The sequence below is a fragment of the Dermochelys coriacea genome, chromosome 14, assembly GCF_009764565.3.
Source record: "Dermochelys coriacea isolate rDerCor1 chromosome 14, rDerCor1.pri.v4, whole genome shotgun sequence".
NCBI lineage: Eukaryota > Metazoa > Chordata > Testudines > Dermochelyidae > Dermochelys > Dermochelys coriacea.
In genome coordinates, this window is record NC_050081.1 from 39,828,751 (window position 1) to 39,853,586 (window position 24,836).

At 61.5% G+C, this 24,836-nt stretch overlaps 3 protein-coding genes across 6 annotated transcripts; 2 read left to right on the forward strand and 1 right to left on the reverse strand.

Annotated features, from left to right (window-relative positions):
- The first annotated feature begins 268 nt into the window (after positions 1-268).
- RPS18 (ribosomal protein S18) lies at positions 269-3,658 on the forward strand. Its single transcript, XM_038370993.2, has 6 exons — positions 269-389; positions 1,049-1,147; positions 1,857-1,943; positions 2,308-2,409; positions 3,041-3,132; positions 3,547-3,658. The coding sequence occupies exons 1-6, from the start codon at positions 387-389 to the stop codon at positions 3,620-3,622; spliced, it is 459 nt and encodes a 152-aa protein (XP_038226921.1). The 5' UTR covers positions 269-386; the 3' UTR covers positions 3,623-3,658.
- Positions 3,659-4,691: 1,033 nt separating this feature from the next.
- On the forward strand, positions 4,692-13,095 carry WDR46 (WD repeat domain 46). 2 transcript variants are annotated; one of them, XM_038370903.2, is made up of 16 exons: positions 4,692-4,998; positions 5,696-5,878; positions 6,054-6,134; positions 6,322-6,434; positions 6,681-6,768; positions 7,072-7,133; positions 7,428-7,532; positions 7,825-7,975; positions 8,200-8,335; positions 9,066-9,165; positions 9,529-9,682; positions 11,137-11,284; positions 11,622-11,716; positions 11,992-12,087; positions 12,397-12,510; positions 12,821-13,095. In XM_038370903.2, exons 1-16 carry the CDS (start codon positions 4,945-4,947, stop codon positions 12,920-12,922), a joined length of 1,782 nt encoding a protein of 593 aa, XP_038226831.1. In that variant the 5' UTR covers positions 4,692-4,944; the 3' UTR covers positions 12,923-13,095. The 2 variants fall into 2 exon arrangements, with proteins under 2 accessions (XP_038226831.1, XP_038226830.1); XM_038370902.2 differs by having other exon boundaries at positions 4,771-4,998; positions 5,693-5,878.
- Positions 13,096-14,260: 1,165 nt separating this feature from the next.
- Positions 14,261-24,473, reverse strand: B3GALT4 (beta-1,3-galactosyltransferase 4). Of its 3 annotated transcripts, none has more exons than XM_038370944.2 (2): positions 18,954-18,987; positions 14,261-18,545 (listed from the first exon to the last, which is right to left on the reverse strand). In XM_038370944.2, the coding sequence occupies exon 2, from the start codon at positions 18,506-18,508 to the stop codon at positions 17,456-17,458; it is 1,053 nt and encodes a 350-aa protein (XP_038226872.1). In that variant the 5' UTR covers positions 18,509-18,545; positions 18,954-18,987; the 3' UTR covers positions 14,261-17,455. The 3 variants fall into 3 exon arrangements, with proteins under 3 accessions (XP_038226872.1, XP_043353167.1, XP_043353168.1); XM_043497232.1 differs by lacking the exon at positions 18,954-18,987 and adding an exon at positions 24,327-24,473 and having other exon boundaries at positions 14,270-18,545; XM_043497233.1 differs by lacking the exon at positions 18,954-18,987 and adding an exon at positions 23,782-23,991 and having other exon boundaries at positions 14,270-18,545.
- Between the last annotated feature and the right edge of the window lie 363 nt (positions 24,474-24,836).

The following is a 24,836-nucleotide window of genomic DNA, read 5'->3' on the forward strand; positions in this document are numbered from 1 at the left end:
GGAGGACCCGTGGCACCTTAGAGACTAACACATTTATTTGAGCATCAGCTTTCGTGAGCTACAGCTCACTTCATCGTAGCTCACGAAAGCTTCTGCTCAAATAAATGTGTTAGTCTCTAAGGTGCCACAAGTCCTCCTTTTCTTTTTGCGAATACAGACTAACACGGCTGCTACTCTGAAACCCAGTAGCGGTGTCCCTAGGGGAACTCTACGGGAGGATGACCGGAAAGACTACGGGGAGGACCGGAAGTCTGTCGTCTCTGCCGGAAGGTGAACTGCCCTGACCGGAAGCTTATCTGCCTGTAGGGGGAGTGTCTATAAAAGGCATCGCGTCACTTCCTCTCTCTCTTCCGGACGGGGCGAGACTAGAGCGCGGAGTCGCCGCTATGGTGGGGGGGAGGGGGGAGAATCTGGGTTCATCCGCCCCGGGGAAGGGGGCAGCGGGGCTGGCGAGGGCTTGTCTGAGAGGGCGGAGCCGGGGCTTTCTGGGGGGCCCTATTTCCAGCTGGGGGCTCCCCGGGGAGCCGATGGGGGCAAAGGGTCATTGGGGGGAACAGCCGCGATCAGACCTAAGGGGGGATGGAGGCGGGGGGGCGGGAATCGGCGTCCATCCGCCCCGCAGCTGGGGCTGCGGGGCCCGCGAGCGCTCCCTGGAAAGGATAGAAGCGGGGCTTTGTGGGGAGAGGAGTAGGGGGCTCCAGGGGGACTGGCCCTGGAGTGGGGAGAAGCTGGAAAGTGCTGGCTCCCGGGGGACAGGAGGGGGCTGCTTTGGGAGGGTCGCGGAGGGAGGCTGGCTGCTTGTGGAGGGGTCGGGGGCTCAGGGAACTGGCACTGGAGGCAAGGCTGGGACATGGGCCGGCTGGCTGCTATATATAACAACCAGGTATGGGGGGTGCTGCTTCCTGGAGGAGCAGAGGGTTGGGGCTGACTTCTGGCTTGTGGGGAGTGTATCGGGGGGGGCTTCAGAGGGAGCATTGATAGGGAACAGTTAGTGGGCATTTGAGCGGGAACAGTTCTCCTGTGCTGACACCCCCCCCATTTTCTCCAGTCTCTTGTAATCCCTGAGAAATTCCAGCACATCCTGCGAGTGCTCAACACCAATATAGATGGGCGACGGAAAATCGCCTTCGCCATCACCGCCATCAAGGTGAGGGGGGCATGGCTGGGTACTCCCATCAGCCCTGGGAATGCTGTACCAGAGAGAGAACGTTGAAAACATCCCACTGCCTCTGTGTGCATCCATGGGGTGCCTTCCCTGGGGAGATGGGGTTCTGCTGTGGGTGCCCCATCTCTAGTTCAGGCCAGAGAAGACTTAGGGGCTAAGGCTGACCCTGTGTGGTGGAGTGGGCAGGCTGGCCCTGGTGGAAGGAGAGGTGCTGTACAGCTGGGATGGAGAAGTGGGTCAGGCTCCCAAAGGTTCTCACCCCACGCAGTTAGCCAAGGGAACTCACAAGGTCTCACTGAGCGGGGTGCAGGTGTAACCCAAACCCCTCCCAGGTGGGGGGTTCTGTCCCATCTAGTGGCACCGAGACCACTCAGAGAGAGATTGAGTCTGCTCTACAGCCTTAGTTAACAGCCTCGTGGCTTTTAGCTCATGCAGCAAGCTCCTGAGGTCCCAGGTTTGATCCTGTGGTTTGTCTGTTACACGGGCAAGGGTGGGGGTGTATATGGAGACAGGTATGGGGCAGGGGTTAAAGCTGGGCTGTACCATGGGTGTCTCTTGAAGCAGGTTCTCCTGTCCTGGGGAGGGGGGGTCCTGCTCTCTGCATCTGAGACTGAGCTTCCCGGGAACCTTAAGGGGTGGGGGGACTGGGTCCCCGCCCTGGGGCTGTATTAATGTTTCTTCCCCCTTGCAGGGTGTGGGTCGGCGCTACGCCCATGTGGTGCTGAGGAAAGCGGACATTGACCTGACCAAGAGGGCTGGGGAGCTGACAGAGGATGAGGTGGGCAAGGGCGGGATTGGTCTCTCTGGGACCATGGGGGATGGCACTTGTCTCAGATGCGTGGGGTCTAAGGGAAGCTGGGGTCTCTGGGATGAAGGTGGTATGGCTTTCACTTGGGGATCTGGGTGGGGAGCTGTGGAGTGAAGGGGGGGCTGAGGCTTGGGGTGTATCTGGGAGCCAGTTGAGGGGTGTCTGGGGTGGGGGTGTATTTTTTGGGGTATTTAGGTGTAGGTTGGTGTCAAAAGCATGAGAATGTCTTGGAGGAGGGATGTCTGGGGTGAAGGAGGGAGGTCTTTCTGGAGTGTTGGGAGTCTCTGGGATGAGGGGAGCCCCCTGCCTGACCCCATCTCTTTGCCCCCCACAGGTGGAGCGTGTCATCACTATCATGCAGAACCCCCGTCAGTACAAGATCCCCGACTGGTTCCTCAACAGGCAGAAGGACGTCAAAGATGGCAAATACAGCCAGGTGAGAGCAGGGTGCTGAGCCCATTGCTGGATGTGTTTGGGGGGACTCTGATCAGAGCAGTGTGGGGCAAGGGTTGTTCCTCCCCCCACTGCAGGGGCTGTTCTGGGGTCCTGTAGGCAGCAGGGGACTTTGTCATCCCAGTGCGTTGGGGGTGGCACCAGCCAATTGGCTGTCACTAGGGCTCTCACATGTCTCCCAGGGCTGATCGTCGCTGCACAGTTAACAAGAATCCCAGCATGCATGCCCTAACCCTAGGTTCAAACCTGCTACAAGGGAAGACTTTTTATATGTGTCCTGTACTTACCTCGTGGAACTCACTGCCACAGGATGTCACTGAGCCAGGTTCACAAAGGGATTGGCCATTTCTGTGGCTCACAGACTATTCAAAGCTGGACCAGTTCATGCTGACATCGGGCAAGGATCTCAAACCTTGTGCTGCAGGGCTGAGCTGATCTCTGATGATCACAGAGCAGGAGAAGCCCTGATGTGGGGCAGATAGCCCACAGGAGCAGCTGTTGGACACTTCCCCAGCTGGTGCTGGCCCCTGTTGCAGAGGGAAACTCGGCTGGATGGCTCTGAGCCAGTCCAGCTGTGCCTGACTTCCCCTCCCCCATGTCTCTCTCCTCGTCAGGTTCTGGCCAATGGGCTGGACAACAAACTACGCGAAGACCTGGAGCGGCTAAAGAAAATCCGGGCGCATCGGGGCCTGCGCCACTTCTGGGGGTACGAGAGGAGTGAGAGCTGTGGGGGTGGGAGGGGTGAATGGTGGGGTCTAGTGAACGGGGGTGGGTCCTTTTGCCTACTCCCTGTGAGATGTCAGGGGGGTGTCCCCTTATCCAACCCAATGACCCCCTTTATCGTCACCCACCCATCCCCACTCTGCAGCAAAGGATGAAGGGGATGGGTGGGTGACGATAAAGGGGGTCATTGGGTTGGATAAGGGGAGGGGGAACTGGGTGCAGAGCCTTTGCATGTTGGCGTAGCAGGGGGTTATGGGACAATGCAAAGCTGGGGCTGCAGGGCTATAGGGAGTTGGCTGGGGGGGTGGATTCAGAGTTCGGGAGGCAGGTCTGGAATCTGGGAGAAGCAGCAGGGCGGGCCGGGGTCTGGGCCCGTCTCACTCCCCTCTCTCCCCAGGCTGCGCGTGCGGGGCCAGCACACCAAGACGACTGGGCGCCGGGGCAGAACTGTTGGTGTCTCCAAGAAGAAGTAGTGTCTGCCCTGTGTCTGCAATAAAGTGTTGTTCTCAGAGCTGACTCCTGACTGCGTGGGGGAGGGGGAATCTCTGTGACTAGGGAGTGGCCCCAAATAGGGAGAGATTAGGGGGTTGTCATTGCCTTAGTGGAAGGGCAATGGGGAGGAGTAAACCTCAGGGCCGAGCTGAGCAAGCATCATTCTGGCCTGGGCCCTGGAGATTCTGGAGTGGGTTGGTGTGGGACTGGGTCTCAGGGAGCCCTCCCTACCATGAAGTGGATAAGGGTGGTCAGTGCAGCCCCCAGCGGTGTTGGGGCAAGAGTGTGGGGTTCCATGCTGCCTCCTGAACTACTCACAATTGGCGGTGGGGTACAGGCTGCCTCTTCATAGCCTGTGCACAGTGCTTCAGACCCTGCACCTTGCCCTACCTGTGCCTGTGCCCTCCTGCGGGATCCCTGCATAAACAGCCCCTATGCCCTGCCTTGGACAGCTGCACCTCACCAATGGGATGCTGAGATGCTGAAACTGGAGTTGTGCACAGAGGTTATTTTTCCTCTGGAAGGGCTCTGGCCTGCCTGCTGCTGGAATCGGGTGTCCTGTTCTGCCACCTGCAATTCCAGCAGGCTGTCCATAAGCTGGAGGAGTCAGAGAAGAGTCTGGAGAATAAAGAAGAATGGAAAAGGGGCCATCTTCCGCTAGGCTCCGGGAGGTCAATCTATGGGGCAATGGGTGACAGTCTGTAGGTATCTACCTTCCAATCAAACGTCTGACAGTAGGATCCAGTGGCTGGTGCTGGAGTTACACGAACTCACATGGGAAATAAGGCATCAATTTTTAATGCTGAGAGTAATTAAACCAATTTCCACAAGCGGGTGGGGGTGGAGTCTCGGACATGGTTGTGTTTTAAATGAGGATTGGCTGCTTTTCTAAAATGAATTCAGCGCTAGGGGTTATGGTGGGGCTGGTCGCTGTCCTTTTGGCCTTGGATTCTGTGAAACCCCTGCTCCTCCCCAGAGGTGGCTGCATCTCTGTGCCCCATAGCGTGGAGCTGGTGAGTTCAGTGGCCTCCCGCCAAAAGGTCTGTATGGGATGGTCCAGGCCTGTGCCCTCACCCAAGATGGCCGTCGCTTGACTTCCCCTTTTCGGTTCGCCGCCGCGTCTCCGTAGCTGGAGAGTTGCCCTCACATATAATGTCAGTAGCACGGCTTCATTAGCGGGCAGGTTGTCGCCGCGCTGATTGGCCATGGGCTCAGTCGCCTCGCTCCGTGATTGGGTGCGGCGGCCACGACCGGAAGAACCTGGCCCGCAGCTGGAGGCTGCACGTGGTTCCGGGCGCTTAGGATGGAGGTGGTGGCTGGGAGTGGGATGCAAGGGGGGCCAGCCGGGGTGGGCAAGGTGAGTGCCGGGGCAGTGAGCCCCTCCCCTCTGGGGAGTGGGGCTGGGATTCCCGGGGGGTTACCCCAGGTCACGAGCAGGGAGGGGTTATGTCACTAACACGAGTCGGGTGTATGCAGGGGGCGACCACCCAATTACAGGGGTTTAGGAGGGAGTTTATTGCCCTCATGTCTGTGGGGTGGCGGGGTCTCTAGGGCTCCTCTAGTAACCTGGGGACACGGGGGAGGGGCTGGCTGTATCTGTAGAGCGTCCCTGTTTGTGCGCTGGGTGTATGCGCGGAGTGCTCTGGGGGGCAGGGCTGGCCCTCTTGCAGGGGCTACAGCAGGGGCAGCCCCGTCCCCGCGGGGCACTTAGTCCCCTGCTGGGATAGGGGGGAAAGTCTTTCCCTATTGGGGACTGCCCCCCCGACTATGTGTTGTGGCTGTGGTTCTGCCCGGCGGGGTGGGGGGGGCACTCCCCATGAGGCCAGTGGGAGTGGCTGGGTATTCTGGCCTGTGAGGCAGGTATCTCCCCACAAGTTTGGGGGGTAGTTTTAGTTCCTATCCTCTGTGCCGCCCACTCTCCCAGCTGGGGGAACTGACTCCCCATGTCTCATCCTCTTGCCAATGTCCCTACCTCCTGAGCTGGGGGTAACTGATTCTTCCCCACGATTCATCACCCTTTTCTCTCTCCCTCCCACCCCTTCCCCCCGAAGAAGAAGTTGACGAAGAAGCTGCAGCGCTACTGGGAAGGGGCCTCCCAGCCAGACGCCCCCACAGCTGCCCACCTCAGGGCCAAGAGGCGTCGCAATGAGAAAACTAGGTCGCGGGCTGGGGAAAAGGGGAGCCTGGAGGCCAGGAAGGGACTGCAGGCGTCAGGGGCCGCAAGCCGGATCTCTGGGGTAAGGCTGGGAATCCTGGGGGGCCATGGGGGGAGGAGGGGTGGCTGAGGTCAGGGGGAGGAGGGCCGGGGGGTTGCATGGCAAAGGGAAGTACAACTGGGGCTCTGGGGGGAGAAGGAGGCCTGTAGCAGGCCCCTCCCACCCCCCATCTGTCTGTGTGTCTCTCTCTCCCTAGAAGAGGGACCCATTCCCCGGCACCGCCCCCGTCCTCCTCCACAAGGTGAAGAAATTCCAGCGGGGCCAGAAATCACAGCTGGTGAGTTGAGGGGCATGGTGGAAATTGGGGGGCAGCTGGGTCCCTGGGGGTTGCCAGGCAAGGTCGTCCCCGAGGGGGTCCCCCCATGGTTACTGATCCCCCCCCCGTGGTGGGGGGGGTGGGAGGGACGGGGCCAGGTGTGGCTCTCACCCCGTCTGTCTGTCTGTCCATCCACCCCCCCTCCAAGGCAGGGGTGTCCAGCCGGCGGCTCCGGGACCATCTGGCCTCGCTGGAGCAGAAGGTGGAGCTGGCAACACAACAGGCTGCGCGCATGGAGCTGCTGCTGCCCGAGGAGCCAGGGTGAGTCCGTTCCCTTTCCCCCCCCTCCCCCGAGCTGGGGCAGCTGCCCCAGTGCCCCCATCATCTCCTCCCTTCGGGCCCCTGCCCGGAGCTGCCACTTGAGCTGGCGCTGCCTGCTGGTTCTCCCCGCCCTGGATGGGATGGGTGACCCCCCTAACCCCACACACACACTCCCAATCCCGGCCGGCTCCCCGCCCCCACCAGTGCTGGGTCCATTCCTGACTCTCACCCTCGTCCCCCCCGCAGGTTCCTGGAGGGGGACCCCGGCGAGGACACCTGCACCATCGCCCAGGCTGACATCGCCAAGGCCACGGACATCGCCAGTGCCACTAAGGTCAGAGACACCCCCATGCACCGGGTCTGGGGGTGTTGTGAGGTGGGGGGAATGGCCGGGAGAGGGGTTGCCCCTAGGGTGTGGGGGGGTCACTGGGCAGTATTGCTGGGGGGGAATCCCGGGACAGCATCTCAGTTGGGGGGGCACTAGGGGAATCCCAGGGCAGTGTCTACGTGGCGGGGGTTCACCCTGGAGGCAGGGACCTGGCGGGGGGGATCCCGGGGCAGCGTCTCAGTGGTGCAGGGGGCGTCATAGGGAGTTGGGGGTCCCTGTGCTGTATCTAACCAGTTCTCTCCCCCATAGCACTTTGAGCTGACGTTGAGCCAGTTTGGCCCCTACAGAATGGATTATACCCGACCTGGCAGGTGAGGGGGGGGCAGGGAGGAGCATGTGGGGAGAGAGTAGGAGGGAGCGGGACCCATAGGGCAGTGGGGAAGGTGTGGGGGCTGGCTGTACCTAAGTAGCATGTCTTCTGGGGAGGGGTTGGAGAGGCAGAGCCTGACTGGGTTCTCCTGTGTCAGGGAGTGCCTGCATCAGGGACTCCTGACCCCGCAGGCCTCCCCTGACCTGCTCTGGGGGTCCCAGAGGAGCAAGTCAGGAGACATATGGAGACTGGATTGTGTGTGTGCTCCCCTCACCCCTCCCATCTCCCCGTACAGGCACCTGCTGCTGGGGGGCCGGCGGGGCCATGTGGCAGCCCTGGACTGGCAAACCAAGTCACTGCTGTGTGAGATCAACGTCATGGAGACGGTCACTGACGTCACGTGAGTGTGCGACGGGGGGGCATGCGACACGGGGGTGTCTGGGGGGGCTGCATCCGCCTCTCCCTGCAGGTGTAACGGTGCATCAGTAGGGCATGCACATCGCACGTGTGGGCGTGCATCGGGAAAGCGAATGTGCACATCCGTGCCCCCCCCGTGGCCTGGGAGGCTGGTTGAGTTGCACGAGGAGGCGTGTTGCACAGACAGAGTTTGCCAGGTTGCACACAGGCTGAGCCGTGCAAAGGGACACGTTGTGGTCCCTCACCCACCCCTGTCTCATGCCCCCCGTCCCCAGGTGGCTGCACACGGAGACTATGTTCGCGGTGGCCCAGCGGCGCTGGCTCTACGTCTACGACAACCAGGGCGTGGAGCTGAACTGCCTGAAGCGCTTCAATGGGGTCTTGCGCATGGAGTTCCTGCCCTACCACTTCCTGCTGGCCACCGCGGTGAGTGCTGGGGTGGGATGGGGGTCCCGCTGGCCACCGCAGTGAATGTGGGGGAGCCTTGCTGTGGGGCGGTCCAGATGCTGGGGTTCCTGCTGCCCACCACAGTGAAAGAGGGGGGCCTGTACACCAGGGCTCTTGCTGGCCAATGCTGTAAAACGGGGGGTGGGCTTGGGCGCCAGGGTTTGGGGGGCTGGTGCCCCACTGACCCCTCATGCCCCATGCAGAGCGAGACGGGGTTCCTGCAGTACCTGGACATCTCGGTGGGGAAGGAGGTCGCTGCCATCTGCACCCGGGGGGGACGCCTGGGCGTGATGGGGCAGAACCCGGCCAACGCCATCATCCACCTGGGGCACAGCAACGGTGAGACCGCCCCAACCCATTGCTACGCCTGTTCTCACCGCTACCTCCCAACCCCGCCCCATTGCTACCCCCCACTCCACTGCTTCCCCCATCCCTGCCCCAAACCCACTGCTACCCCCAACCTGATCCCACCGCTACAGTCTAACCGCACTACTACCCCACCTCACTGCTACCCCTAACCTTGCCCCAAACCCAGTTACTCCAACTCCAACACTACCCCCCGAACCGCAACCCAAACCCACTGCTACCCCGAATCCCAACCCCATTGCTACTCCCCGTACCCCCATAACCAACCGCCCGCCCAGCCACTGTCCTCGTCCACCTGGGGCACAGCAATGATGAGACCTCCCTGTGCCCCACCATAATCCCCTGCCACCACCAGTACCCCATAACTGGAGCTCCCACCCCCTCAGCGCCATCGTCCCCTGCCCCACACTGCTAGGAGTGTTTCTCGCAGGGCACAGCCCCCCAGCCTAGCCTGGCCCATTGCCGGGGCAGGCACCGGCTCAGACAGCGACGTTCCATCAAGCTCTTCAGCATGGCCCCACTCTGGCCTGGGGACCACTGGCCCCATCTCCTTCCTGCCCCTTCAGCCTGGCCTGGTTAGTCAGACTCATTGCTATGATGGCCCCTTAGCCCCCCCCCACACCCTCAAGCGGTGAACCTGGCCCTGTCCATCCCCTCCACCACTTGCTAACCCCTCGTACTCTGTGGGCCCCCCCCCCATCAGGCACGGTGACCCTGTGGAGCCCCAATGTCAAGGAACCTCTGGTGCGGATGTTGTGCCACCAAGGGGGGGTCCGGGCCGTGGCCGTCGACAGCTCTGGAACGTGAGTGACTAGGGGCGGCAGTCCTGCCGTGGTGGGGAGGGGACCCGAGTGGGGTGAACAGGGAAAGGGGGGTGCATGTGGGGGAAGGAGGGGAGCTGGGGGGGTCTCCCCCCACTTCCCCCCAGCTACATGGTGTCATCAGGGCAGAGGTGGAATATGGAGGCTTGGGGCTGGGTCGTGGTGTGGGTCTCCCCCCACACCTTCCGGGGGTTGGATATGGGGGGGATGGGGGTCACGCTGTGACATGGCGTGTCACAGGTACATGGCGATGTCGGGGCTGGGGTGGGATGGTGGGGGGGGGCTTGGGTGACACTGTGCCGTGGCGGGGGGTCATGCTGTGGGTCTGCCCCCACCTCCCGCCAGGTACATGGCAACATCGGGGCTGGACCGGAAGCTGCGCGTCTATGACCTCAGGACATATCAGCCCCTGCACTTGCTGGTGCTGCCCGTGGGCGCCGGGCACCTGAGCTTCAGCCAGCGGGGGCTGCTGGGGGCCGCCTGCGGGGATGTGGTTCAGGTAACAATTCCCCCCGCCCCTGCACACACAGACACCCCCCTACTCCTCCCCCCACACACTGGCACCTGGCCTTCAGCCAGCGGGGGCTGCTGGGGGTAGCTGTGGGGCCGTGGTGCAGGTAAAGGAGGGGACCTTATACTCTGTGCCATCCCCCCTGCTCTCGCTGGGCTCAGCAGGGCCCCATCCGCCCCGCATCCTTCTCCTGCAGACTGGGTATTGCTCAAACCCACTTCCCATCTCTTTCCCCCCCCCCCCGCCCACACCCCAACTGCTTTGGAGAGAGGTAAATGAGTAGAGGTAAATAGTGGTGTCTCCCAGGGGTCTGTACTGGGCCCAGTTCTAGTCAACATATTCATAAATGATCTGGGAAAAGGGGTAAACAGTGAGGTGGCCACATTTGCAGATGATACAAAACTATTCAAGATAGTTTAGTTCAAAGCAAACTGTGTAGAGTTACAAAGGGGTCTTACAAGACTGGGTGACTGGACAACAAAATGGCAGATGAAATTCAGTGTTGATAAATGCAAAGTAATGCACATTGAAAAACATCATCCCAACTATACATACAAAATGATGGAGTCTGAATTAGCTGTTGCTACTCAAGAAAGATCTTGGCGTCATTGAGTGGATGTTTCCAAAGAACTATCCACAATGTGCAGCAGCAGCCAAAAAGCTGAACAGAATATTATGAATCATTAGGAAAGGGATAGATAATAGAACAGAAATTATCATACTGCCTCTATATAAATCCATAGTACGCCCACATCTTGAATACTGTGTGCAGATGTGGTTGCCCCATTTTAAAAAAAGATCTATTGGAATTGGGAAAGGTTCAGAAAAGGGCAACAAAAATGATTAGGGGGATGGAACGGCTGCTGTATGAGGAGAGCTTGACAAGACTGGGACTTTTCAGCTTGGAAAAGAGACGACTAAGGGGGGATATGATTGAGGTCTATAAAATCATGACTGGTGTGGAGAAATTAGGTAACGAAGAGAAATTAGGTCTCTCCTTCTCATAACACAAGAACTAGGGATCACCAAATTAAATTAATAGGCAGCAGGTTTAAGTATTTTTTCACACAACGCACAGTCAACCTGTGGAACTCCTTGCCAGAGGATGTTGTGAAGGCCAAGACTATAACAAAGTCCAAAAAAGAATTAGATAAATTCATGGAGTACAGGTCCATCAATGGCTATTAGCCAGGATGGGCAGGGATGGTGTCCCTAGCCTCTGTTTGCTGGAAGCTGGGAATGGGCGACAGGGGATGGATCACTTGATTTCCTGTTCTGTTTGTTACCTCTGGGCACCTGGCATTGGCCCCTGTTCTGATGAGCCTGGGCCCTGTCTGTCCCCCACCCGAGGGGGAGCTCTGACTGCCCAGTGCTTTGACACCCCCTATGAGCCAGGCCCTGCTGCAGGCACTAATCCCCCATGTCTGCCCCTCCCACCCCAGGTGTACCGGGACGTGCCTGTGCACCTGACTCGCAAGCCCTACCTGTCGCACACACTGGCCCGGGCGGCCCACGGCCTGCGCTTCTGCCCCTTCGAGGATGTGCTGGGCATAGGGCATGGCAGCGGCATCACCAGCCTCCTGGTGCCAGGTATGGACCCGGTTCTCCCTCCCCTCCCCCCCACAGTACCACCCCCCCAATCCCCAACAGCATCACCACCCTCCTGGTACCAGGTATGGACCCCCACCCCAGTACAACTCCCCATCCCCTTCAGTGTCACCAGCCTCCTGGTGCCAGGTATGGCCCCCCACTATACCCTCATAACCTCCCCACCCCCCCATGTCCACAGTACCCGGTAGCTGACCTGCCTGTCATATGCCCCCTGCTACAGCCTGCTGTGGCTGTGTCCGTGGTAGAGGGGGGATGGGTTATCGCCCCCCCCCACTAACCTCCTGTCTCCCCCCCCCCCCCCCCGCAAACATCTCAGGTGCTGGACAGGCGAATTTCGATGCCCTGGAGAACAACCCGTTCCGAAGCCAGAAGCAGCGGCAGGAGTGGGAGGTCAAAGCCCTGCTGGAGAAGGTAACGTCACCCCCACCACCACCGCACACAGTGCCCAGCCCTGTCCCCCCGCCATGCAGCCCCAGCTGGGGGGCAGCTGGATCTCTGGGTCCAAGGGGGCTGATGCTAAGGGAGGGACCTCTGGGGCTGGGGGGAGGAGTTCACGGTCACCCCTTGGGGGGGACACCAGGGCGGGTAGCTGGGATGTCTGCGGGGGCACCGTCAGGAGGGGTAGTGTCATGGGAGGGGGGAGACTGGGTGATCTGGGCCCCCCCTAATAGCTTGGCACCCGGCAGATCCCATCAGAGCTGATCACGCTGGACCCGAGGCAGCTGGGCCGGGTGGATGCCATCACCATGGAGCAGAAGCACCAGGAGCGAGTGGCGCGGCTGGTGAGCGACTTGGGGGGCACCGTGGTGCTTGCGGGAAGTGGTGGGGAGACACTGTGGGGCATTGCGGGTTGTGGGGACTGGGCACTTCCGTGGCTGTCACGCAGGGTGTGCTGTGGTGCATTGTGGGGTGAGGGGTTGGGTGGCACCGTGAAGCATTACAGGAAGTGGGGGGGTGGCACAGTGGGGACCAGGCAGTGCCCGTAGTCGCTGTGGCACGTCAGGAGCTGGTGGGAGGAGAGCAGAGGGGCTCTATGGTCCATTGTGGGATACAGAAGGACTGACTCTCTCCCCCCCTCCCCTGCTCCCCAGGGCTTCGACCCCCAGGCCAAGCCGGCGTTCCAGCCGCGCCGGAAGCTGAAGGGGCGCAGCTCAGCCGGGAACCTCCTGCGGCGTAAGAAGAAGGTGGCGAACGAGGAGCAACGGGTATGTCTGTCCCATCCACCCTTGGGCCAGCCCTTACCCATCAGGCTTTGCTCCCCACTGCCAAAAGGCAGCTTTCCACTTCCTGTCTCAAATAGGGACTTCCCGTGTGCCCCGCCCCCCCCCACTACTCCCCTGTCCAACTGTGCCAGTGACATCGGGGCATATACCCCAGGGCTCCATTACGCTGTGAATTGGGGGATGGGGTAGGGGGTTGGTCCCCAGGGTCACCCCCCCCATTGGGTAGCCCCCCTCCCACATTGGGCCATTTATTGGGGCATCCCCGGCTCACCCCCGCTCACCCTCCCCCCAGGCCAAGATCCGGAAGAGCCTGGAGCAGCAGGCGGTGGCGGAGCGAGAGCCGAAGGCGGCACCCTGGGCTCAGAGGTCGGCTCTGGATCGATTCAGGAAATAGCCTCATTGGGGTTGGGGGGAGAGAATTGCCCCCCATGGGGGCAAAAGGGATCACGAACATTACCCATCCCCTCCGGGGTAAGGGCTGTGGGGGTGAGAGAGGGGTGGGGTCCCCCGCTCACCCTGCACTGTCACCTTGATATTTTTGTATTAAAGTTGTCATTGGCTTTGCCTGGCCTGGCTCTGGTTTGGGCAGAGAGGAGGAGGGGTTACTCCAGGTGGGGAACGTGCATGAGGGGAAGCGGGGAGCGTGGCTGGGAGCTGAGTGCAGTCTGGGGGGACTCGGATGGTTCTGAACAGCAGGGAGTGTTTGGGGGGGTTACTCAAGGTGGGGGGCATGCATGAGGGGAAGCAGGGAGCGTGGCTGGGAGCTGAGTGCAGACTTGGTGGGGCTCGGGTGGTTCTGTACAGCGGGGAATGTTTGGGGAAGGGGAGGGGGTTACTCGAGGTGGGGGGCATGCGTGAGGCTCGTTGTGCGTATGCTAAGGACTTAGACCTCGCCCGCTGTGTGGGGCTCACCCCCTGGCTGGAGGGAAGCCCGGGTTCCCCTTGGCTGGCGATGAATCCCTGCCCCAGCCGGTACACCCCCGTTGTCAGCGTCGCTCGCTGTAATACCTCACCTGGCAGCTGTATGTCCCTGGCACAGGGCCAGGCATGGCCCGGCCCAGCAGGAACTGGTAGTGACTCTTGGCTCTGAGTGGCTAGGGGCACATTCACCCGCGGGCTTGTGCTGAGGCCACAAACTGAGCACGGGTCCTAAAGGGCTCGGACGTTTCTCTGGTGCTGAGGACTGGCAGGCATTGGACCTGTCAGTGCTGACAACAGGCAGGGCTTGTCCAGTCTGCCATCCCCACCCACTGCTAGGGACCCCAAGGAGCAGGTACCAGCTCCTTGAGGGAATAGGGGGTTCCTGTCTCCTCCCACACACTAATTACAGCGTCTGTGCCTACCACCCCATCCCATCCCATTCAGTCTATGTGCCGGTGCCTCCCCAGAGCTGGGTGCAGCACAGGGCCCTTGTCAGGGTTCCTTCCCCACTCTGAACTCTGGGGTACAGATGTGGGGACTCACCTGAAACACCCCCTAGTCTTATATTCTACCATCTTAGGTTAAAAACTTCTCTAAGGCACAAATTCCTTTCTTTGTCCTTGGACGATATCGCTGCCACCACCACATGATTTACAGAAAAATTCAGGAAAGGGTCACTTGGAGTTCATATTCCCCCAACCCCTTTTGCCCCCTTTCCTGGGGAAGCTTGAGAATAATATACCAACCAATTGGTTTGCAATGTGAGCACAGCCCAAACTCTTTATCTTTAGGACACTAAAATCAATCAGGTTCTTAAAAGAAGGACTTTTATTATAGAGAAAAAAGTAAAAGAATCACACCTGCAAAATCAGGATGGAAGGTAACTTTACAGGGTAATAAAAAGATTTAAAACACAGAGGACTCCCCTCTGGACTCAGCTTCAGTTACGAAAACAGGAATAAAACTACCTCTTAGCATAGGGAAAATTCACAAGCTAAAACAAAAGATAACCTAATGCATTTCCTTGGCTCACTTACAATATCTGTAATTTTTAGATGGATTATTCCAGATATATTTTCAGAAGATGTTGTCCCTGCTTGGCTTCTCTCTCCCTCCAGAGAGGGAACAAAAAAAGAGCACAAACAACACCCCCCCACACACACACACATTTGAAAGTATCTACTTTCCTTATTGGTCCTTCTGGTCAGGTGCCAACCAGGTTATTTGAGCTTGACGCCCTCACTGGGCGTGGCACAGACCCATGAGTGAGAGCAAGCCTACCCCCACCGTTGGGCCAGGTAGCCCAGACCCTGACTGAGATCAGGGCCTCTGTTGGGCTGAGCCCTGCACAGACACACACTGACTGTCCCAGCGCACTAGGAGTTCTGGTTCCCCCCCAACCAAACTCTAACCCACTAGCTCAGTGATATTCAATGAGAGCTACCCACAGGCCAATTTGAGAATGTTCTGACGCAAGGCAGCCTATTGGTACAGATGTCTGACAAAAAAAACACTTCAGCTGCCAATAAATAAAGCCCCTCCAACAAGAGGCAAGGAAAGTATTAGTGATTCTCTATTCTAACACAGTTTATAACTCAACATTATTACCTGTGTTTGTGGCACTTGCTAGTGGGAGAGGTGACAGCACCAAACATGATGAGTGGGTTGTAGGTGGTCTGGCCAAGGCCCATGCACTCATGAAGATGCTCGTTCCTCAGGTGATGGCGATATTGGGTTTTTATAGTGTTCATGGCAGAAAACCCAGCTTTGTAGAGGTACGTTGGTCCGAACACAGTTAAAAGCCAGATGCTGGCTATTCTGAAACTGGTCAGCAGACTGAGTCCAGAACTTGCAATGTCCCGCTTCTCTGGATTTTGCCTTCAAGACATCTGAGCTCTCGAGCCTTACGATTTCTAATAGAAAGGCCCCTTCATTGATTGAATCAAGAGTGTTCTTTGCTTCAGAAGGGTAAGGGCCATCGGCAGAGATAACAAATCAAATCAAATCCTTGGGAATTTTAAAATTCTCAAATCCCATTTTATAATTTTTGATCAGATTGTTCAGGAATTTGTGCAGCATTTTCATCGAGGCTTCATCTGTAACAACACCACGCAATGCGGGAAAGTGCAACAGCTTTCCTGTTAAGTCTGCCTGAAAATTTTCAAGATTCCTCTGAAAGGCACACACTTTTTCAAACAGATTCCTGACACTGCTTGCATGACCGTGGAACTGCAAGCTGAAGGAATTCAAGTGACCAGTAATATCGCACAGAAAAGCTACTTGTGACATAATTCATAAATTCCAGGAACTCGCAAGCCTTGTTGCTCTTGGGGTTTGAAAGGAATTCTATTATTTCTTTTTGAAGCACACAACACCTGTATCATGAATCCCACTGCTTAACCAGCGAATGTCATGCTGCAACAGGTCACTGAATTCGGCTGAAATGTCTCGTAAAACAGTTTTATAAAAACAATGTTGCAAGCTAGAAGTTGAGCGGATGTGCAGGATGAGTGTCCCCTGTTTGCCAGAAGCTGGGAGTGGGCGACAGAGGATGTTCCTGTGGGGTAGGTTTCTTAATGGTATTAAGCATAAAAGTTCTACCTTGAAAATTTCACCCTCATAAAACCTAACAAACAGCACTAGCTGGGGAGTGTAACTTAAATGATTTGTCCACTGCAGGAGACATGTGTTTTGCGTTTTTAAATCAGAAAGCAGTGTTGACAGACAATCCACATAAATTACAAATATCAGCCACTCTTTGCACTGCCATGGAATCAGACAGGGGAACCTGCGTCACATGGGTCACAATGTCAGCTTTGTTTTTTATCCCTGGCAAAGAGCTCCTTCAGCATTTCCAATGTGGGCTCCTTCACGAGCTTGGCATTCAGGAAAGGCCTTTTCCTTTTAGCTAGTGCCTACATTCTCCAACGAGAGGCAGCTGTTGCTTTCCCCTGTACAGTTGCTGATCTCGTGAGAACATTTCAGGTGTGACATGAAGACTTCAGATTTTCAATTTTGTCACATTTTGCAGCACCATGAGGAGGCCAGGCCGCGTGGAAGTGACTGTGCTTTGAGTCAAAGTGGCGCCTCCCCGTGGGGAGCTTACAGACAGATCCAGTGGTTTGGTAGAGGAAACACAAAGGTTTTGCATTTAAATGCAATGGCATAATAAGGAGAAAATCCACCGTGCAGCTGAGATTTAAAGCTTGGTTTTCGCTGTCGGCTTTGCGACATTTACTCCCCCACTCACAATTCGTTTCCGGCTCCATTTACATCACCAATGATAAAACAGGCGGCGTCCCAACTCAGTTGTAGCCGATGCTATTGGAGAACCCAAGCTCCAGGACGTTACTAAGGGAGCCATAGGCAGCACATCACTGGTAATGAGTTTAGTTACAACCATTTTTTTAAGGTAAGCTGGCGGGTCACATTTGGCCCCAGGCCACCCATTGAGCATCACTGCACTAACAGCTGGCGTTAGAACCCAGGAGTCCTGGCTCCCAGCATGCCCCCGCCCCACTAGGCCCGTGGCTCTCAACCTTTCCAGACTACTGTACCCCTTTCAGGAGTGTGATTTGCCTTGCGTACCCCCAAGTTTCACTTAACTTAAAATCAACTTGCTTACTAGCTTAGACATAAAAATTCAAAAATGTCATAGCCGCTATTACTGACAAATCGCTACTTTCTCATTTTCATCAGACAATTATAACAGAAATTGATTGGAATATAAATATTGTATTTGCATATCAGTGTATAGTACATAGAGCAGTATAACAAAGTCATTGTCTGTATGAAATTTTAGTTTGTACTGACTGGACTAGTGCTTTGTGTGTAGCCTGTTGTAAAATTAGGCAAATCTCTAGATGCGTCAATGCACTCCCTGGAAGACCTTGGCGTACCCCAATGGTACACGTGCCTCTGATTGAGAACCACTGGACTAGAACCCACTCCCCTCCCAGAGCTGAGGAGAGAACCCAGGAGTCCTGGCGCCCAGCCCCCCCGCCCCTCACAGACGCTCCAGCAGAGCTAGCACCTTGCACCTCAGCACTCCCAGCCCCCTATGCAGTGGGGTACAGGATCCCCCTTCTCCCCCTGCCATAGCCCAGGCTGCCTCCAGTGCCTGAGGGCCCACCTGGTGCACGCTGTACAGCACCTCCCCATAGCAGCAGGGGTCCATGGGGTAGTGGGTGGATCCAGCCATGCGGGCTGTGTGGGTGGGGGCCAAGCCAGCCCAGCGAGCGCACAGCCCCACGTAGACGTCCTCCAGGGGCACGGAAGGCACGTGGGGGGCGGCCCCCAGCACCCACAGGGCAGCGTCGCTGGACAGCACATAGGCCGTGCCGCTGCAGTAGGGGGGAAAGGCCCCAGCTGGGTAGGCGGAGGCCGGGACGTGGTGCCGGTTGCTGGGGTCGCGGTTGGGCTGCACCCGCCAGTGGACCCGGCCCAGGTAGAGCTGGTGAGGGCTGGGCAGCGCCCCCAGGTGGCGGGCCAGGGCAGGCAGGTTAAGGAAGACGTCGTCATCAACTTTCACCACAAAGGCAGCGCTGGGGCAGTGGGCGGCCGCCCAGCCCAGCAGCATCATGGTCTTGAGGGTCAGGTTGGCGTAGGTGTCGGCAAAGCGGCCCTGCACCAGGTCTCCGTGACGCTGGGACTCCTCCGCCAGCTGGGCCTGCTCCTCGCCCGAGCCCGGTGCCCCCAGGGCGAAGAGCGTCCGCACTGGGTACCCGCCGGCCCAGCGGGCGCCCCCCCAGCTGGCACGCACCGCCTGGCGCTGGGCCGTGTGTCCTGGTGCACTGGCCACCAGCACCAGCAGGAAGGGGGGCTGGGACCCGCAGGCGTCCACGTTGGGCAGCAGGAAGGAGTCGGGGCCAGGCAAGGGGGGGTCTGCATGCAGGAAACCCCCCCCGCCTCCCAGGAAGGGGGCCAGTGACCACGATAGCAGCTCCTCCCCTGTGCCCCCAACCAGGAGGCTCACAAGCGCCAGCCCCCCCAGCCCTGTCAGCAGCCCCCGCTGCAGCCAGGCAGGGGGGCGCCGGTGGGGCCAGAGCCGGGGGGCCATACGGGGTGAGGGCGGGTCAGCCGGTGATGGAGGTCGCCTGCAAGAGAAAGAGAGATGGGGGATGACACACAGAACAGCCCCCCAGTGTCCCTGCAGCCCCTCAGTATGAGCCCCCCACTACCCCGCCCAAAGCAACCCCCCCTTGTTCTGGGGGGGAGGGGCAGTGGACGGAGGGAGAAGGTCAGACAGAGGCACATCGCGGGGGGGATAGAAATTTGGGGGAATGGGTGGGGTAAGCAGCAGAAAGGGGTCGGGGCCGGAGGGGGGCAGGGCCCCAGGGAGGGACGAAGGGGGCAGGAGCCACGGGGGACGAGAAAGGAAGGGGGCGTGGCAGGGGGCTGTGAGAAGAGGGGGCAGGAGCGGGGGGGTACGCGGAGGGGGGCTAACGGGGCAGGAACTGGGGGGATCCGGAGGGAAAAGGGGGGGCCCGGGGAGCGGCACTCACCTCCCGGCCCCGCCCCGCTCCGTGCTACGTCCGTGCTCCTCCCCCCGCCCCGCCGCAGCCGCTGCTGCCCGCCCGCCAGACCCCTCCCCACAGCACCCACCTTCCAGCCCCCCCAGTCCTCCCATCGCCCCCCGGCACCCCCTCCCCCCAGTCCTCCCTCCCCCCAGCACCCACCTTCCAGCCCCCAGTCCTCCCATCGCCCCCCCGGCACCCCCTCTCCCCAGTCCTCCCTCCCCCAGCACCCACCTTCCAGCCCCCCAGTCCTCCCATCGCCCCCCGGCACCCCCTCCCCCCAGTCCTCCCTCCCCCAGCACCCACCTTCCAGCCCCCAGTCCTCCCATCGCCCCCCGGCACCCCCTCCCCCCAGTCCTCCCTCCCCCCAGCACCCACCTTCCAGCCCCCCCAGTCCTCCCATCGCCCCCCGGCACCCCCTCCCCCCAGTCCTCCCTCCCCCCAGCACCCACCTTCCAGCCCCCAGTCCTCCCATCGCCCCCCGGCACCCCCTCTCCCCAGTCCTCCCTCCCCCCAGCACCCACCTTCCAGCCCCCCCAGTCCTCCCATCGCCCCCCGGCAACCCCCTCCCCCCAGTCCTCCCTCCCCCAGCACCCACCTTCCAGCCCCCAGTCCTCCCATCGCCCCCCGGCACCCCCTCCCCCCAGTCCTCCCTCCCCCCAGCACCCACCTTCCAGCCCCCCCAGTCCTCCCATCGCCCCCCGGCACCCCCCTCCCCCCAGTTCTCCCTTCCCCCAGCAACCACCTTCCAGCCCCCCCAGTCCTCCCGGCACCCCCTCCAACCCCTTCCCCCAGCACCCACCTTCCAGTCCCCCAGTCCTCCCATCGCCCCCCGGCACCACCTCCCCCCAGTCCTCCCTCCCCCCAGCACCCACCTTCCAGCCCCCCAGTCCTCCCATCGCCCCCCGGCACCCCCTTCCCCCAGTCCTCCCTCCCCCCCAGCACCCACCTTCCAGCCCCCCCAGTCCTCCCATCGCCCCCCGGCACCCCCCTCCCCCCAGTTCTCCCTTCCCCCAGCAACCACCTTCCAGCCCCCCCAGTCCTCCCGGCACCCCCTCCAACCCCTTCCCCCAGCACCCACCTTCCAGTCCCCCAGTCCTCCCATCGCCCCCCGGCACCACCTCCCCCCAGTCCTCCCTCCCCCAGCACCCACCTTCCAGCCCCCAGTCCTCCCATCGCCCCCCCGGCACCCCCTCCCCCCCAGTCCTCCCTCCCCCAGCACCCACCTTCCAGCCCCCCAGTCCTCCCATCGCCCCCCGGCACCCCCTCCCCCCAGTCCTCCCTCCCCCAGCACCCACCTTCCAGTCCCCAGTCCTCCCATCGCCCCCCGGCACCCCCCTCTCCCCAGTCCTCCCTCCCCCCAGCACCCACCTTCCAGCCCCCCCAGTCCTCCCATCGCCCCCCGGCACCCCCCTCCCCCCAGTTCTCCCTTCCCCCAGCAACCATCTTCCAGCCCCCCCAGTCCTCCCGGCACCCCCTCCAACCCCTTCCCCCAGCACCCACCTTCCGGTCCCCCCAGTCCCCCCATCGCCCCCCCTGGCACCCGCCTCCCCCCAGTTCTCCCTTCCCTCAGCACCCACCTTCCAGCCCCCCCAGTCCTCCCATCGCCCCCCCGGCATCCCCCTCCCCCCAGTCCTCCCTTCCCCCAGCACCCACCTTCCAGCCCCCCCAGTCCTCCCATCGCCCCCCGGCACCCCCCCTCCCCCCAGTCCTCCCTTCCCCCAGCACCCACCTTCCAGCCCCCCCAGTCCTCCCATCGCCCCCCGGCACCCCCCTCCCCCCAGTCCTCCCTTCCCCCAGCACCCACCTTCCAGCCCCCCCCCCAGTACTCCCATCGACCCCCGGCACCCCCCTCCCCCCAGTCCTCCCTTCCCCCAGCAACCACCTTCCAGCCCCCCAGTCCTCCCATCGCCCCCCCGGCACCCCCCTCCCCCCAGTCCTCCCTTCCCCCAGCACCCACCTTCCAGCCCCCCCAGTCCTCCCATCGCCCCCCGGCACCCCCCTCCCCCCAGTCCTCCCTTCCCCCAGCACCCACCTTCCAGCCCCCCCAGTCCTCCCATCGCCCCCCTGGCACCCCCCTCCCCCCAGTCCTCCTTCCCCCAGCACCACCTTCCAGCCCCCCCCAGTCCTCCCATCGCCCCCCGGCACCCCCCCTCCCCCCAGTCCTCCCTCCCCCCAGCACCCACCTTCCAGCCCCCCAGTCCTCCCATCGCCCCCCGGCACCCCCTCCCCCCAGTCCTCCCTCCCCCAGCACCCACCTTCCAGCCCCCAGTCCTCCCATCGCCCCCCGGCACCCCCTCCCCCCAGTCCTCCCTCCCCCCAGCACCCACCTTCCAGCCCCCCCAGTCCTCCCATCGCCCCCCGGCACCCCCCTCCCCCCAGTTCTCCCTTCCCCCAGCAACCACCTTCCAGCCCCCCCAGTCCTCCCGGCACCCCCTCCAACCCCTTCCCCCAGCACCCACCTTCCAGTCCCCCAGTCCTCCCATCGCCCCCCGGCACCACCTCCCCCCAGTCCTCCCTCCCCCAGCACCCACCTTCCAGCCCCCAGTCCTCCCATCGCCCCCCGGCACCCCCTCCCCCCAGTCCTCCCTCCCCCCAGCACCCACCTTCCAGCCCCCCAGTCCTCCCATCGCCCCCCGGCACCCCCTCCCCCCAGTCCTCCCTCCCCCAGCACCCACCTTCCAGTCCCCAGTCCTCCCATCGCCCCCCGGCACCCCCCTCTCCCCAGTCCTCCCTCCCCCCAGCACCCACCTTCCAGCCCCCCCAGTCCTCCCATCGCCCCCCGGCACCCCCCTCCCCCCAGTTCTCCCTTCCCCCAGCAACCATCTTCCAGCCCCCCCAGTCCTCCCGGCACCCCCTCCAACCCCTTCCCCCAGCACCCACCTTCCGGTCCCCCCAGTCCCCCCATCGCCCCCCCTGGCACCCGCCTCCCCCCAGTTCTCCCTTCCCTCAGCACCCACCTTCCAGCCCCCCCCCCAGTACTCCCATCGACCCCCGGCACCCCCCTCCCCCCAGTCCTCCCTTCCCCCAGCAACCACCTTCCAGCCCCCCAGTCCTCCCATCGCCCCCCCGGCACCCCCCTCCCCCCAGTCCTCCCTCCCCCAGCACCCACCTTCCAGCCCCCCCAGTCCTCCCATCGCCCCCCGGCACCCCCCTCCCCCCAGTCCTCCCTTCCCCCAGCACCCACCTTCCAGCCCCCCCAGTCCTCCCATCGCCCCCCTGGCACCCCCCTCCCCCCAGTCCTCCCTTCCCCCAGCACCCACCTTCCAGCCCCCCCCAGTCCTCCCATCGCCCCCCGGCACCCCCCTCCCCCCAGTTCTCCCTTCCCCCAGCAACCACCTTCCAGCCCCCCAGTCCTCCCATCGCCCCCCCGGCACCCCCCTCCCCCCAGTCCTCCCTTCCCCCAGCACCCACCTTCCAGCCCCCCCAGTCCTCCCATCGCCCCCCTGGCACCCCCTCCCCCCAGTTCTCCTTTCCCCCAGCACCCACCTTCCAGCACCCCCAGTCCTCCCATCGCCCCCCCAGCACCCCCTCCCCCCAGTTCTCCCTTCCCCCAGCACCCACCTTCCAGCCCCCCAGTCCTCCCATCGCTCCCCCGGCACCCCCCTCCCCCCAGTTCTCCCATCCCCCAGCCCCCACTTTCCAGCCCCCCCAGTTCTCCCATTGCCCCCCTGGCACCCCCCCCTCCAGCCCTTCCCCCCCATTTCTCCCTTACCCCACTGGCTCTCTCCCCACCGTACCCATCCTCCAGTCCCCCACCCAGTTCTTCTATCGCCTCCCCGGCACCCACCCTCCAGCCCCCTCCCCCCCAGTTCTCCCTTCCCCCACCGGCATCTCCCCCCACGTATCCACCCTCCAGCCCCCCCGTTCTCCCATCCCCCAGCACCCACCTTCCAGCCCCCCATCTTCCCCCCCCAGTTCTCCCATCGCCCCCCCGGCACCCATCCTCCAGCCCCCTCCCCCCCAGTTGTCCCTTCCCCCAATGGCATCTCCCCCCACGTACCCATCCTCCAGCCCCCCCCCCGTTTTCCCATCACCCCCCTGGCACCCATCCTCCAGCCCCCTCCCCCCCAGTTCTCCCTTCCCCCACCTGCATCTCCCCGCACATACCCATCCTCCAGCCCCCCCAGTTCTCCCATCCCCACCCGGCCTCTCCCACCGCCCCAGTTCTCCCATCGCCCCCCCCGGCACCCACCCTCCAGCCCCCTCCCCCCCAGTTCTCCGTTCCCCCAATGGCATCTCCCCCCACCATGCCCATCCTCCAGTCCCCCCCATTCTCCTATCGCCCCCCCCCCGGCACCCACCCTCCAGCCTCCTCCCCCCCAGTTCTCCCTTCTCCCAACGGCATCTCCCCCCCACGTACCCATCCTCCAGCCCCCCCCCCCCAGTTCTCCCATCGCTCCCCCCGGCACCCATCCTCCAGCCCCCTCCCCCCCAGTTCTCCCTTCCCCCACCGGCATCTCCCCCCACTGTACCCATCCTCCAGTGTCCCCCCCCAGTTCTCCCTTCCCCCACCGGCATCTGCCCCCCCCATACCCACCCTCCAGTCCCCCCCCCGATTTTCCCATCCCCACCCCGGCCTCTCCCACCCCCCCAGTTCTCCCATCACCCCCTGGCACCCACCCTCCAGCCCCCTCTACCCCAGTTCTCCCTTCCCCCACCGGCATCTGCCTCCCCCGTTCTCCCATCCCCCACTGGCATGTTCCCCCCCCCGTATCCACCCTCCAGCCCCCCCATTCTCCCATCCCCCAGCACCCACCTTCCAGCCCCCGTCTCCCCCCCTCAGTTCTCCCATCCCCCACTGTGTGGCCCTGACCCTTAAGCCTGTATAGAGACAGCTCGTGGGCTGGTGTTTCCAGGCGAGGCCTCCAGTGAAGGCTGGGGGGTCACACGGGTCAGGGATAGCTTGTGAGAGGTGTGTACAGACCAAGGGACTGGGCATGTGTACAGTGAAACCCGCATCTGAATGCACCTACATCCTGCCATGGGCAAAACCAGATTTCCTGTCTCACAAGAGCTGGCCTGTCTCACTGACAGGATTCCCCTTTGCACACAAAGTCACCAGGGAAGCAGCACCAGGAAAATACAAGCCCCGGGGTGGAGGGCGGGGGGGTGTATGCTGGCTGTGCACATAGACCATTAACTTTGGGAGGTAATGACTCCCCTGCAGGAGGTAAAGACACCCTGCACCCCGCACACAGACGGTGTGGGCGCATTCATGAAGACAGGAGCTCAGCCAACCTTAGTTGAAAGTGCTGCAGAGACCTGTGGCTGAGACAGACCTCTTGGACAGCTGGCTAACCTGAGCTCTGCAAGAGTGGCCAGGGCTCGAGCAGGTAGGGGCCCAAGGGCAGCACTGACCTGGTTGTTACGTTTCATCTCTAGAAAGCGCGTGTTGATTTTATTTGTAACCACCTGTCTCCACTATTCTGCCTCAGGCTCACTGGGATTTTTGCTGGCAGCCGTGCCCTTGTTTTCACTACATGTATGGCTCAGAGCTGTGCTAGTCAAGAACATGGCCCTGGTAGCTCTGGGAGGAGCCCGCGTCAGATGCTGGGTGTCCCAGGAACACGGGACTTAAACTGCAAGGCGAAGACTGTGCCTCTGGCCCAGGCCATCCCTTGCTTGCCCCTCCCTGGGAATGTGTAAGAGGTAGGAGGATGGCTGTCTAGGGTGCCTGCCCCCTGGATGGAGGGTGAAATTTGGAGTCCCTAAAGCAGCTGCTTCCCAGCATATCTGGCAGGCTCAGCAGATCGAGCACCCCCCAGCACCCAGGACATGGCCAGGTGCCCCCCCCCAGCCCCTCACCATGAGAGCAGCATTGCCAGTGATCCCAGGGGTGGGGCAGCCCGGGAGCAGGACGAGCACCAT